This window comes from Mastacembelus armatus, chromosome 22 (genome assembly GCF_900324485.2).
Source record: "Mastacembelus armatus chromosome 22, fMasArm1.2, whole genome shotgun sequence".
Taxonomy (NCBI): Eukaryota; Metazoa; Chordata; class Actinopteri; order Synbranchiformes; family Mastacembelidae; genus Mastacembelus; species Mastacembelus armatus.
The window spans coordinates 11,158,772-11,173,096 of record NC_046654.1 but is presented as its reverse complement, the minus strand read 5'-3'; the positions used below and the strand labels follow the sequence as shown (position 1 = coordinate 11,173,096).

At 44.0% G+C, this 14,325-nt stretch overlaps 2 protein-coding genes across 2 annotated transcripts; one reads left to right on the top strand and one right to left on the bottom strand.

Moving 5' to 3' along the window:
- Positions 1–488: 488 nt before the first annotated feature.
- Positions 489–4,896, bottom strand: ap5m1 (adaptor related protein complex 5 subunit mu 1). The gene is made up of 8 exons (XM_026329865.2): positions 4,686–4,896; positions 3,913–4,573; positions 3,602–3,829; positions 3,378–3,517; positions 2,844–2,929; positions 2,632–2,744; positions 2,388–2,484; positions 489–2,300 (listed from the first exon to the last, which is right to left on the bottom strand). Exons 1-8 carry the CDS (start codon positions 4,751–4,753, stop codon positions 2,218–2,220), a joined length of 1,476 nt encoding a protein of 491 aa, XP_026185650.1. The 5' UTR covers positions 4,754–4,896; the 3' UTR covers positions 489–2,217.
- Positions 4,897–4,948: 52 nt separating this feature from the next.
- On the top strand, positions 4,949–13,357 carry exoc5 (exocyst complex component 5). Its single transcript, XM_026329743.2, has 18 exons — positions 4,949–5,138; positions 5,499–5,593; positions 6,977–7,124; positions 7,217–7,411; positions 8,788–8,852; positions 9,092–9,120; positions 9,278–9,387; positions 9,512–9,556; positions 9,654–9,794; positions 9,883–9,965; positions 10,060–10,269; positions 10,347–10,494; positions 10,597–10,705; positions 11,505–11,625; positions 11,767–11,853; positions 11,984–12,092; positions 12,287–12,502; positions 12,836–13,357. Exons 1-18 carry the CDS (start codon positions 5,112–5,114, stop codon positions 13,022–13,024), a joined length of 2,127 nt encoding a protein of 708 aa, XP_026185528.1. The 5' UTR covers positions 4,949–5,111; the 3' UTR covers positions 13,025–13,357.
- The last annotated feature ends 968 nt before the right edge of the window (positions 13,358–14,325 follow it).

Below are 14,325 nucleotides of genomic sequence, written 5' to 3'. Positions count from 1 at the left end.
AATTTCAAAGAGCTGCGATTCAGATCAGCCATTTTTAAGCTTCTGATCCATTAGCAGACATTGGATAAAGAAATGAACACTGAAGATTTCTTCAGTATCCAAAGATTTTGTTATTCCAATGGATCTTAAAGAAAAATTATACAGAAAACAAGTGGTCTCCTTGGGGCCTGCTCTTCTGCTCTCTCTGAGAGGCTGAGAAGAATTGGACTCCTAACAAACACCTGAGGCCACAGTGGGTGACAAAAATTGGGTCCTCAGGCACGGTGCATTACGTGAACACTATTAGGAACACATCACACAGCAGGGGGAAGGACAGGAATGAAATCAGCAGTGATAATCTGACAGCAGAGGAGTTGAACTATTTCAATATAAAGAATATGCATTAAACTGTATCCAGGCCAACATGAGCTAAATAGCACTCTACCACTGGGTGTCATTATTGGACTGATGGACACAGTGATGTACAGTCTCACAATTCAGTGCATAACATTTCCAGTGTTTTTACGACTGTTGTAAATGTTTCAGTATGAAAGTTCATTTTAAGCACTTATGGCTATGGAAGCTCACAATGTGCTACTGTCATTTATGACAATCCACACTGCTGTTCTAAATTCACAACTTTATTCTGGGACATGGTCTCCGATTTGATGATTATGGTACAAAAGATTTAAGGCTTTCCACATATGTACAAGAATAAATTCCTGATTTTGGAAAACCCAAGGGATTCAGGACTCAAAGGTATGAGCTGAAGGCACGGGAGCAAACTAACATATTAAATCGAGTCCATCTACTTACCAAGCCATTCAATCAACAAAACAAAGTCTGCCAGTGAGAGACCAATGACTGCAGACTTTAGGAGCCAGACTGACCATGTATTGGCATCCTGGGGAGATTTAGAGTGGCCCAACTCTTCAAAAACATCTCCTTTTCCAGTTCACTAGCCATACACACTGGGCCTTAAAGCCAAATCATTGTGAAGGGGGAGGGCCGAGAGGTCTCGGTGTCTGCCACTCTGTACTGCTACATAAAAAGAAGGTGAAGGATGCCGTGCGAGCAATTGGTTCCAATTGACAGAGGATTGGTCATGGTCAGCCTTCTGAGTGGAAATCCACGTGAGAATGTAGCATTTGGACCAGCAAGGGGCACAAGAAGCCAACAGCAGACAATGAGAGCACTCAGAGGAGTCTGGCTACTGTGGAATAGAGGGGCACAATCTTCCCTTATTTAACCCTTTATCAGCTTGTTATTCATTCAGTGAGGTGGAGCTTTTATAGTAAAAATGCAAAAGATTTAGTATGTAACTTGAGGTTAACCCCAGGTATAATAATGATCAACTATGTAAAACATTTAAATCTCAATCCCAACACACCTCTCTTTATGTAATTTCTTTACAACTAAGTCTCAATTATAAATGAAGGTTAACACTGTAATTTTTAATAACAAATACCAAAATTGTAAAATTGATGTTCTGCATTAACTGAGTTAACGAACCTCTCAAACATTACCATCCTTGTGACTTTTCACCAATTAGGCAGGTCCTGCTTGCTGAATGGGGCCAGCTGCTTTTAAAGTCACTGAGGGCCAGAGGGTCAGCACTCAATCACTGTCTGATTGAGGAGGTTGTGTGTTTGAACTAACCACTAGTTGACAGGGCGGGGATGGGGTAGAAAGGGGTGGGGGCAAGTGATTGGTAGGGGCAAGGACTCCTGCCAGCTCTTAAAGAGGAGCCTTTTGTAGCCAAGACACTGGCCAAAGCAGCCCGCCCATTCACAGCCTAGCCATCCCACTCCTCCAGGCCCAAAACAGCTGATGACAAACCCCAGCTGCTAATTATCCGGCTGATGGAGAGTCACTGAAGTGGGACTGTCAGAGCGAGGGGAGGCCTTTGTGTCTGCAATGGGATAAATTTGGAGGGAGGGCTGAGATTGGGGGATAAAAGAAGTTGGACTACAGGGGCAGATACCTTTTAAAAATCAGCCATCCATAAACAAAATCAGCACTTCTTCCAGTCAGGTGAATACAAAATATTTTTTACATGTGAATAGTAGATCATGTGTACCCAGCATTTTGACTATTATTAGCATTTTAGCATCTAACAAACACACTTTGGGAGGAGGCCATATATCCGATCTGGGCTTTGATTTCCAGAGTCTTCAGTCTGATCGCTACATGGTGAACTGTGCACCTTTATACCAAACTACTCTTTATGAAACCACGCTACAGCATCATTTGCCCAGAGGATACCGGAGCAGTGCCTGTTGAATTCCATATGTAGTACTCTTTGGAATGAAGTTCTCGTGCTGTAAATAGAACAGACAGGCCATTTTTTACTTTTGGAAAATTTGCATACAGCCAATATTTAAAAATAAAGACTAATGGATACTTACATGCTACAATCCGTGGTTTGGCAGAGGAATAAACCTGCACTGAATGCTGGTCCACACAACACCCTGACAGTGTCATGTCAGGCACTTTGAAATACAACTGTGGAGATAACAGCAAAAGTGGCAATCGCTGTTTAATGTCATTTATTATATTAACAGTAAAACTAAGATGACTAGAGATATCATTTTGCCAGCCCATGTTTTTACTGTAACAAATTCCTGATTGTCACTAAAAACGTTAAGTTACTTTGATGTAGGCTGTAAGATCTGTGCACAGGGGGTCTGTAGGTCCTGGTGATGGCCCAAAAAAGTAAATGTTTCCCTCCATTGTGACCTCACGAGATTTGGGGAACTTTTGTCCTGAATATTAATGAGAGGAAATGTACTCATTAGTTGCTTTCTCATATGTATAAGCTGCTGTAGATGTATTCACATTGATGCTCAGGAGAACATGCCTACCCAGGCTCCACACCAGCAGGTTCTTCTCCTTTGAAACATCCAGCTGTCCGGAGCTCACCTTCACATCCGCAATACCCATCTGATCCCTGCACAAAACACACAGAGCCCAGATACAGATATTACTGCAATTACACACCAACCTTGCACACCAACCAACTTACAGTGCAGTCATTTTCATTTTGTATTTCATATTTACATTAATTCAATTTCATGGGTTCAATTGTACTCATCGACAATTAAAGACAATATTACCATAGGGTCAAGCAATGGAAGCAGATCTGACACAGGAGAACTGTTTCGTCTTCAGCTGATATAATGAATGGTAAAATGAAGCATTCCTCCCCACTGTATCAGACTGTGTATTTAACCACGCCGTAGTTTGAGATTTGGTCACTGGGTTTATTTCTCGGCTGATGCAGGACTCATTAATTAGTGTAAAGAAAAAGCAGCAAACCTCTTTACTCCAGGAGAACACACACTCTCAAGTGATCGGCTGTGTAAGACTTTTTTTTTTCCCCCTCTTCTGCTGTTTACCTGTTGAAGAAGGGCAGGTGCGCTTCACAGTACTCAAAGCTGTTCTTCACGCTTTCGTGAAGTTTGAGGGTTACTGACACATGCAGCTGCTTCTCTTCTTCTTTTAGCTTATAAGATCCGAGGATTGGGGGAACCGGGACCTGTTGAAAAACTGGAGCCTTAACAAGAATCACTTAAGGTGTTCAAAATGTGTGGGATGAGAAGGATATGAGTGTGTGTATTACCTGAGATGTGTAGCTGCATAGTCTGAAAGGCTCCAGGGGAGGAGAAAAGGGGAACTTATATGGCCCAGAGAAAGCTGAGCCATCACAGTTATCCACACTGCTGGCTGACAGGATACTGGAATCCAGTGAGGTGACACAGGGATGGACCAGGATGTCCTGCAGTGGAGAACCATTTGGTGGCAGTGTGAGGGTCACCATGACATTTGGGAGCACCCCCTCCACTTCACACTATTCACAAAAGGACAAAAAAGTTAAATAAGTAAAATGGTGGAAAAAAGCTGTAACAGGAATTGTTCACACTGTGCACTTACTTTGCATGTCACAGTGCCATAGACATCCCATAAGTCCTGTCTGCTCTGGTTACCATACTGCATGGACCGTACTGTTTCTATCAGTGCTACATTCACCACGGCACGACCACGGTGGAGTCCCGTCTTCCAGGCTGGCTGTTTCTGGTTCCCAGCAGGTGTGGGCACGGTGGGTGTAGCAGGTGCTCCCAGTAGTGGGACATCCAAAGGTGTGCCAAGTGGACAAACCTTCAGGAGTACAGAGGGCAGTGTGGCCAAGCGAGAGGCCAGACCCTCACTATCCGGTTTAGTCCCAGAGCCAAGGAGAAAAGTCTGTAGGCCTGCCAGGAGTGTGAGGCCTTGTGACACAGACAGCAGGTTGGCCAGAGGCGGACGGGGCTCAGGAGGGGCATCCACTAATGGCAGGCAAGCCAGGATAAGTGGCCCTTGTGAAATGGCTAACACTGGCCAAAGTATTCCCTTCCCTGGCCCGTCCACGTGCAGCTCCAGGGCTGGTGACCGCTGACGATAAAAGCAATCGTCTCTGAGAGCTACATAAGATTTGTCTGAGTCTGACAGCCCCAGCTCAGTGAGCAGGAGCCGCAGCACAGTGTTTTCCTCCGGCACCGCTACATATGAGGGACCAGCCAAGCCCTTTGCCCGGTGCTCGACAGTGGAGAATCTCCTGTGGGGGGGGGGGAGCCAGAAAACATTACAGGGCACAACGGACTGCTCACATTTTATCATGTCTACAACAGAAAGCGGAGTAAGAGGTTCATTACCATGCAGACACAAACCTTGAAAAGCGTATTGACACGTTTTCTCCCTTCTCGTGAGAAATAATCCACACAGCACGTACACTCATTTTCCTCAACTTAAGGCTAATTCAAGGACCTCGACATTAATATTTGCATCTTCTCGGTCACCTGTTTCACTCAAAGACTCTTCATGTTATTATTGTTTCCTGACTCAGCAACGAACTTCCTGCTGCTGTTTCATGTGACACCCAGCACCGGTCAGCTGACCTTTGCGCTTGCGCACTCGACAGCAGCTATCCCCACCCTAGCTTCCCATACAGGAAGCTGGCTAGCTGAGCAGTTAGCTGTCAACAAAGGGCAAAACTGTACCAAACCAGCAAATCCATGTGGAAGTCGGCAGCGTTGCCGACTCTCTGCTACCTCTCCTAAACCGTATGTGGTGACGCCGCCAGCTGCATCTTGAACATGGCGACAACTGCTCAGCTATTCGAGGTAAAATGACCGGAGAGCCGTGCTAGTTAGCGGGTTAGCTAGGTTGCTAACTCATTAAGGGTGCTGTCCTTGTTCATCGACACAGTTTGAAAGAATGAATAATGGCTTCAACAGCTGGAAAGATGTTTACCTCACGTAAAAAACAAGATGAGAAGACAGTGTGCATTAATATGAGTTTGGATGTAGGAGGACATTGTAATAGGAGCATTTTTTGGCACTAAAATCAAGTAGTGATGGTGCAAGTTGTTGTGAACCTTAACCCCAGCTTGATTTCTTTGAGCATCATTGCGCTACCTGATATTTTGCTGATTGTATTTGGAGTGTGTTCACTTATTCAGTCGTAACTATCTCTCCTCCCAGGAGCCTTTTGATGCTGATGAGTACATTGAAAGGTTGGCGTGGAGGACTCCTGGTGGAGGCTCCAAAGGCGGTGCTGAGGCATTTGACCCAAAAAGGTATTAGACAGCAGGCAGTAGTTTCACACCTATATGAACATCACAGTACACCAAAATGAGTAAGTAATGCAGAAGACTGACAAGATCCAGCTTTTAGCTGTGACAGTCTGCAGGAAAACTAATGTGTCAGGCGGCTCTGCCATCTGGGTCTAATAGGTTGTGTGTTTTTCTGCATAAGAAATATCTTATTACTATCATGGCAGGGACAAGCTTATTTCTTCAATTATTTCTTAGGTCCTTCGTCTTTCTACAGTTCACTTTTACAATATAGAACACATTCATTCTACTCATCCTCACTGATGGTGTCATCCTGTCCATAACAATGCATCCTCTTGGTATGACTTCATATTGTCCTTCCAGCCTGTCCCACAGTGTAACCCATGCATCATCCTTTCAAACTTTCACTGAAGTAGATGACATACTGACATCAATACATGTTTCTCCATCAAATCACATGTCTGACTTCATGCATGTTACTACACCATTTCTCCAGAAAACATTTTCATTTTTTTCTTTTTACAACCCTGTTTGGACATCTGCAAGTCTTTGAAGGGGTCAAGAGCAAAGATGCAGATTTTTGAAATTGGGAAACAATGTGTTGAAAGTCTGTTAATATGATTTTTCATTTCAGTATCAACTTGCTAAATACTCAGACTGAAACTGAGTTAGTTCTCCAGCAGTTACTAAAGCTCATTTTTGAACTTTTCTATTTTATTTTAATGTTTTTGATGGTTGGGTTGGAAAACAAGAAAATATCTATGTTTAAGAATGTTTTCCATGGTGTTTTTACTGCTTGTTGTTGTGTTTACACTCGGGCACCAAATTGCATCTCATAAGCAAAAATGCCACAACAGTTTAACTACACTGTAGATCCACCCTGCCTTATCTGCTTCTTTCACAAAAATGTTGCCACCACCTCCTCGGAAGCTCTTAGCAAGGAGTCAGAGACAACATATCTGTGGAGGCCACCACACAGTGAGTCACCAGCTAGGGAATGGGTGTCTATTGGGAAAGGATGGTAGATGTCTTTAAGCTGTAGCCACTGCTGAGGGAATTAGTCAAGAGATTATACACTCATCATTTTGGGATGTTTCCTACTCTGAAATGTGGTGCTGACTTAGAACATTTGCTCTGCAGTCCCGATGGCACTTAAAATGCAGCTGACGAAGCTTCTAGTTTTCACAGCTTCTTAAGTCTGGAGACCCAGGAATTAAGCATCTGGCACTATTCTGTAACTATTAACTATAACTGTGAGGTCAGTGGGACAGATTTAAGTAGGAGCAATGTTTGTGTATTTTACATGGTGATTGTTGATGATGTACTATATGTCATTTGTACTAGTGTGAAGTTGTGGATCTACATACCTTCTCTCCTCTATCACAGACTGTTGGAAGAATTTAAGAACCACATAGAAGAGCTAAAGCAACTGGATGAGAAGATCCAGCGCAGGGTAGAGAAGCTTGAGCATCAGTGTCATCGTGAGGCCAAGGAATTTGCCCACAAGGTGCAAGACTTGCAGAGAAGCAACCAGGTATATTATATGGTTAAATATACCCAATAACACCATCTTACTTTTTGATCTCACAGAATTCTTTACATCCCATCTGTTGTTTATCAATTCAGGTGGCCTTTCAGCATTTCCAGGAGCTCGATGAGCATATCAGTTATGTGGCCACCAAGGTTTGCCACCTTGGTGACCAGCTGGAGGGTGTGAACACACCCAGGCAGAGGGCTGTAGAAGCTCAGCGTCTGATGACCTACTTCAACGAGTTCTTGGATGGAGACCTACGCAGTGATGTCTTCAATAACCCAGACAAGGTGCGTATGTTGCACATGTTCTTTCATTTCACCTCGCAGAAGGACCCCCTCTGTGATACCGCTGGAGGTGAGAATGAACAGGATTATGAGGTAAACCATCCATATTAATTTGTCAAGTTTATCCCTTCAGTTGGATCCCTCGGCTAATTTGGATTAATAAACTGTCATTTGCTGTCTAACAATAGCTGGCTGATTGACTAGCATGGATGCCAACATGCTCATGTCAACCCTAATTGCATTTACAGTAAGTTGTCTGGGAGCAAGCATTTGGTTGGTCCTCAGCTTTGTGTCGCATTACAGCAGCAAAGAGCTTGTGGCATGATGGTACATGTAAGGGCGGCGATAACATGCATACTAGGAAATGCAGACTTTTACTTGGTTCCTGCCTACCTACACAGAGGACATGTTGATGTGACAAGTGACCCCTGAAAGTTTGATTCTACAGTTTTCTAAGTGACAGCAAATAGATCTGAATGCTTTAGATTAATTCCTGTTAGTGCAAACATCATTAGTGGATGCAGAGCAGTGAGTCTGGGGTCAATCCCAGAGACGAGAGCTGGAGATGGAGCTAGTTTTCCAGAGAGGCATGCAAAAATATCTGGCCAGATTCCTTTTCCTGAGCATACCTCCAGATGAGGGGGAAAGAGGAAAGCTGCAAGTGAATAGCTGAAGGGGGATGGCTTTGCTAATCCTTCTGAAAGGGAGGGCTGGGCCGCCAGCGTGGAGACAAGTGCTGCTAAACCCTGACTGCAGGGAGACGGCTACATTACTTACATGGGATTTAGCTAATCTTAGCTGGGGGACAGATACTTAGAAAACCTTCGCCGAGCAGAAAGGCTGGATCCTCCTCACGGGAGCAGAGTAATGATGTTAGCTGAGGCAGGCATCTGCGGGAACAGAGGAGTTGCGGACGGCGGGCCTTTCGTAGGTCTGGGGCTTTTTCAGCCAATGTGTATGTCAGGAGGGGTGGGGGGAGGAGGTTCTCGACAGGGCCCCCTTTTTTTTAGACAGATATCCCTGGCCGGACAGATTATTGAAGGCGATTTAGACTCCTGTGGGATTAAAGCCCATTCAGAAAAGGCATGCCAATAAAGAGTTGGATATGCTGCTAAGTCAGGACTGCTGCTGTTACTGCTGCCGATGCCCAGGTGAGCGCAGCCTGTCTGTTATCATCTCCCTGTTCAACACGGGGAGGTGGAGGAGGGCTGCTCTAAGATGATGATCCCACAAGCGGAGACACTGCCGGAGGCCTGCCCACTTACTGACTGGACGTCAGCCTCTCATGGTCCTGTCGTGCTCTCTCCCTCTCTCTCTTCCCCTCACCTGACATCTCTCCTCTCTGTTACACACTCTTTCTCCCTCCCTCTCTCCTTCAGATTAAGGAAGCTGCTGATATCATTCAGAAACTGCATCTCATTGCCCAGGAGCTGCCATTCGACAGGTGAGTCAGGCATCCTGCAGGCAGCTTTAGACAAGAGCACTGTCAAACAAGGGAAAGGTGGTGTATTAGTGATGTCGACTGTGTCACAGTGTAAGCCCATTGCAGTACATACCAAGTATTTAAGCGTTTCAATTCACTATCTGAGTAAGTTTCTAGAAATAAAACACACATTTACTTTTAACATGAATAGCTGGATGTTATTTGTAATTAGGCTCTTAAATATGTTTTTCTCTTGACAGATTTGCAGATGTCAAAGCAAAAATTGCAAGTAAGTTTGTTACAAAACTCAATATCTTGTGTATCGTGTGCAACAAGCACCACAAAGTCTATAATGAAAATATAATGAAAGTTCCAAAAGTTATAAAAATCTACCAATGATTATATTCTTTTTATGTATCTTTGATTGTGTTTGCATTTCTACCCAGGTAAGTACCATGACTTGGAGCGGCAGTTAATCCAGGAGTTCACCGCAGCCCAGCGCAGGGGTGAGATTGGACGTATGAGGGAGGTTGCAGCGGTTTTGTTACATTTCAAGGTGAACTATATTTATCCTCTACATTTGATATAATATTTTATCTTTTTGTAAGTCTTAACTGAAGTGGTCACCTTTTTTTGTGCATGTTGTACTGTACAGTAACTGGTCTGTCTTTGTGTTAAAGGGCTATGCACACTGTGTGGATGTCTATATCAAGCAGTGCCAGGAAGTGAGTGTAAAAAGTTTCTCTTTAACATAACACTCCACTTTGGTGTGGACCAGTAATATTCACAGACTCCTGGTTAACCCTTTGTTTGTCGTGCTAGGGGGCTTACATGAGGAATGATGTGTTTGAGGACACTGCAGTGCTGTGTCAGAGAGTCAACAAGCAGGTGGGCGAGGTCTTCAGCAGTCCAGAGACTGTTATGGCCAAACTCATCCAGAACATCTTTGAGAACAAATTACAGGTATTTCGAGTACTTCTCATCTGCTTAGTGTGATGAAGACATGCCTCACCTGTCATGTTGCAGTATATGACAGGTGTTGTCTCTACAGGCTCATGTTAAGGGAAAACTGGACGAGACCCGACACTCTGATGTGGAACAGTACCTCAAGAACCTCTATGACCTTTACACAAAGTAACTTGTTCACTTCATTTGTGATTCACGTCCTTCCTTGCACAGTTACCTTCATGATTACATTTTTACACCCTTTTCTTGATACATTGTCCAGGACCACAGCACTGGCCACTAAGCTAACAGAGTTCAACCTGGGCTCAGACAAGCACACTTTCCTGTCCAAGCTGATAAAGAGCATCTTTTCCACATACCTGGAAAGCTACATTGATATGGAGAGGGAATACCTTCGCAACCGAGGGGCCATGATTCTGCAGCGCTACTATGACTCCAAGAACCACCAAAAACGTCCAATTGGCACCGGCAGGTCAGATTTTCATTCTCTTTTCACATAATGCCAGTATTTGAAATGAAATAATAATCAAAATCCTCATCCTTCTACAGTATTCAAGAGTTGAAGGAACGTATCAGACAACGCACCAACCTTCCTCTTGGCCCTAGCATTGATACTCACGGGGAGACATTTTTGTCCCCAGAGCTGGTAGTCAACCTGCTACAGGAGACACGCCATGCCTTTGAGAGATGCCACAAGGTGAGGATGCTGTGATTTGTATAGATTTGAGAGGCATATAACACTTTTTTGGCATAGCTTTGGATCATTGTTCATCTATATTTCTGTTTTGGGGGGAGACAGCTTTCTGATCCTTCTGACCTGCCCAAGAACGCCTTCTCAATCTTCCTGCTGCTGGTTGAACACCTGTGTGTGGACCACATTGACTATGCCCTGGAAATTGGCCTCTCAGGTACCACCAGTTCAGCTCATTTTAACCATAATGTGGACTTGCTGTGCACTGATCTCACCTACTATTAAGAGCATTAATTAAGTAAATCACAATGACCAGAAAAAAACTACTGCCCCAATCCAGGGTTTATATCTTTTCAGGGATGCATTGCAGAACCCAAAGATCATGCTCAGTCTGTTCCTCCTTCCCAGATGAGACTGCATGTGACTTAAGCTTGAAAACTGAATCTATGGTATACAAGTGCTATGAGTCTCCCTTCAGGCTATAAAAAAATCAGCTGTTTTGCCTTTGACACCTGAAGGAAAACAGCTGCTATCGCATCAGCAGTTAGATGAAGTTGGTTGTTATGGACATCATTCATCGCTATAAGCAACAGATTTTTATGGCAGTTAACAAAAAGATAAATATCCAAGTTACCTCATCATGAGCAGGTTGTGTGTCTGGCATCGTTTCAGATCCTGAATGTGACTGTTAAATCAGGACACAGCTTATCATTTTCAGGCAGATACAGTGGAACTAAATACACATTTGATATCTTCATGTGGTCGATTCATAAGGTACATTCTGCATTAGAGAAATGCATCACCTCTGCTGCTGTGTTTTGATGACTTTCTCCTCACTGTCTGATGCTGACGCAGAGCATTACTGTGAGTGAGAATCTCTGTTTTCATATATTTTGCTCAACCCTTGGAGAACAGGCAACGGTGGTTTTCTGCTCTGCGTGAGTCATACTGATTTATCCTGTCACCTACCTTTCGGCTCATTGTCTGGATGTATTCTCTCTCTCTTTGATCCACAGCGATTCCCTCAGCGGATGCCAAGAATGCCAACCTGTACTTCCTGGATGTGGTTCAGCAGGCAAACTCTATCTTCCACTTGTTTGACAAGCAGTTCAATGACCAGCTAATGCCGCTAATAAGGTGAGTTGAGAATTTAAGGATAAGATCATATATATTTCATCCATCAGTATTTGGTCATTTGGTAACTCCTACCTCACATATGTGCATCCTTTTGAGATGAAAGAGAGGCCTCTGATTATACCTTTGTAAATCTTTCCTCAGCTCATCTCCAAAGTTGGCAGAGTGCCTGCACAAGAAGAAAGAGGTCATTGAACAGATGGAAGTGAAACTGGACACAGGAATTGATAGGTCAGTATGTTTTTAACAGGCAGCAGACTACTCTCACACAACATAGGTTTTATCATTTATATGTGTACACGTAAAGCCCATAATGGAAAAACAAATTGTCGTCAGATGTATTTTTTTCTGCTGCACATAGAACTCTGAACTGCATGGTGGGGCAAATGAAGCACATCTTGGCAACAGAGCAGAAGAAGACTGACTTCAGGCCCGAGGATGAGAATAACGTCATGATCCAATACACAACAGTAAGAGATGCGAGGCCTCAGCCTACGCTTCTGAGCTCACATGCAAAACAAAATAAATGCAAATCAGCAAATGGAACTTGCAAATCACTTACAGTACATCTGTATGTCTTTTTAGGCTTCTTCTACCTCTGTCTTTAGTTTTTTTTTGTCAGTTGTTTTGCCAGCATGTTTCCCTGTGTATTCCCATCTGGCAGGCCTGCTCCAAGGTGTGCGCCTACGTCAGTCGGCAGGTGGAGCACGTGAGGAAGTCCATGGATGGGAAAAATGTAGACACGGTGCTGACGGAGTTGGGTGTTCGTTTCCACCGACTCATCCACGAGCATCTACAGCAGTACAGCTACAGCTCGATGGGAGGCATGCTGGCCATCTGCGACGTGGCTGAATACCGACGATGCGCCAAGGACTTCAGGGTAAGGATGGGGGCCATTGGTCCAATGTATAGTGGCCACAGGACAAAACACAGCCCTTCCCACAAAGCTTCTGGCTGTGTTTGTTAAACAATTCCCAGAGCCTAAAATGTCATTGTCCAGTTTGTTTTTCAACGAAAAGCAAAATAAATAAATGAAAAATAATTTTAAAAAAAAATAAAACAAAAGGTCAGTTTAAAAGTACATGCAAGTACATGTTTTCTTTAGGTTTTTGCTCACTGTGTTTTGTCTTTACAGTGTTGAGTTTCTGTAGAGAATTACTTGCCATATATAATTTACAGGGTATAATACCTTTTGTGCTCGTCTATTCTCCAGGTCCCTCTGGTGCTGCAGCTCTTCGACACACTCCACGCCCTCTGCAACCTCCTGGTTGTTGCCCCTGACAATCTGAAGCAGGTCTGTTCAGGTGAGCAGCTAACCAATCTGGACAGGAACCTCCTGCACGCCTTCGTCCAGCTCAGAGTGGACTATCGTTCAGCCAGACTGGGCCGGCACTTCAGTTAATGACTGATTCAACACCTCACTGCCCTGTGTCCAGTAGCCCGTGCTTTGGTGAGATGATGCACCTTGAAGATACCCATCCCTGCTTCAGAGAAAGCATCGGTCTGGCCCGAGCATACAGACTTTACTGGAATTGCTTTGTTCATTATGGAGACAAAGGCTGCTCCTCGTAGAATGTGGGACTTGTGCATTTTACCCTTTTCAATGTTTATTTCTCCAAGCTGGAAAATTTAAATGTATATTGACTCAATTCACTCATTTGTTTTTAAGTACTAATATATCACCAATCCACATGGCTAAGATTTCTGACATAAGTAAATTGACAACATAAATTCATTCTGTGCTTGAGTTGAAAATTTCTTTTGATTGTGCCAAATATATGAATTGTGTGGCTGCAGAGGAATAAAACCTAAAGCTGCTGTAAAGTTAGACATCAGGCCTGCCATTGCTCTGTGCAGCTACTGCTCCCCTTCACAATGAAGTCTAGACAAAAGAGACATCACGAACAAGCATGAGATGGAGCTCCGTCTGGCTAAGAGAGAGACACATGACCAGCTCTCTAACCTGTGACCTCCAACCACAAAGTAGAGGTCAAGATGCCTTCACAGGGAACTGGGATCTGAACTATAAACAGGCCTGAGAACCTCTCTGGAGGTCTGGGTGGTCCCTTCTTAGGCTCAGGTGACTGATGTGATGGGTCACTGAGTATGTGTCACTGTAATTGCACAGATCAACACTTGCTCATCCAGCGATGCACACAGTCCATAGACATTGTTGGCTGGATCTGAAGTGTTTCTGGGTCAGGAGACATTGAAACGTTGACCTCCGCTGAGGGCTGATTGGAGGTTCACAGCCAATATCTTCTGCACTACAAAAAAAAGCAGGTCATGTCCCTAATGCCTGAGACAATTATTTTAAGAAAATTGGTCCCACTGTACTGCTGCTTACCTTAGTAATTGACTCATTAAAAAGATGTTGCATTTTATTATTGTCCTTTTGTGAACATTGCGCATAAACGCGGAGCTGTGAATCAAAAGTTACTCCAGTTCTCTCCTCGAATGTCACTTTCAAAGTGAGATGAAACAGTCTTCCTTTCTACAGAAGTCATCAAGTATTCATGGGAATTCTTGCCACCAGAGTAAAGTTCTTTCTTAGACTTCAGGAAGTGAGCGGAGCAGAGGGGATTAGATATCTATGAGTTGATGAATTGTGTGCAGTAGTCATGGACTGGGGGAGAGCCGGGGAGATAGAGACGCCTGAGAGCTCAGTTCCAGCTCCGGCTGGTTAGTGTTGTGTAGAGGGTA

Excerpts from the sequence above, each read along its gene's own strand:
- ap5m1 (XM_026329865.2), bottom strand. The coding sequence starts at position 4,753 with ATGAGTGTACGTGCTGTGTGGATTATTTCTCACGAGAAGGGAGAAAAC. Across the intron at positions 3,830-3,912 it reads ATGGCACTGTGACATGCAAA|TGTGAAGTGGAGGGGGTGCT; the intron begins GTAAGTGCACAG and ends TTTTGTGAATAG. Across the intron at positions 2,301-2,387 it reads CAAACCACGGATTGTAGCAT|CACGAGAACTTCATTCCAAA; the intron begins GTAAGTATCCAT and ends TTCTATTTACAG.
- exoc5 (XM_026329743.2), top strand. The coding sequence starts at position 5,112 with ATGGCGACAACTGCTCAGCTATTCGAG. Across the intron at positions 9,121-9,277 it reads TGTCAAAGCAAAAATTGCAA|GTAAGTACCATGACTTGGAG; the intron begins GTAAGTTTGTTA and ends ATTTCTACCCAG. Across the intron at positions 11,626-11,766 it reads CAGCTAATGCCGCTAATAAG|CTCATCTCCAAAGTTGGCAG; the intron begins GTGAGTTGAGAA and ends ATCTTTCCTCAG.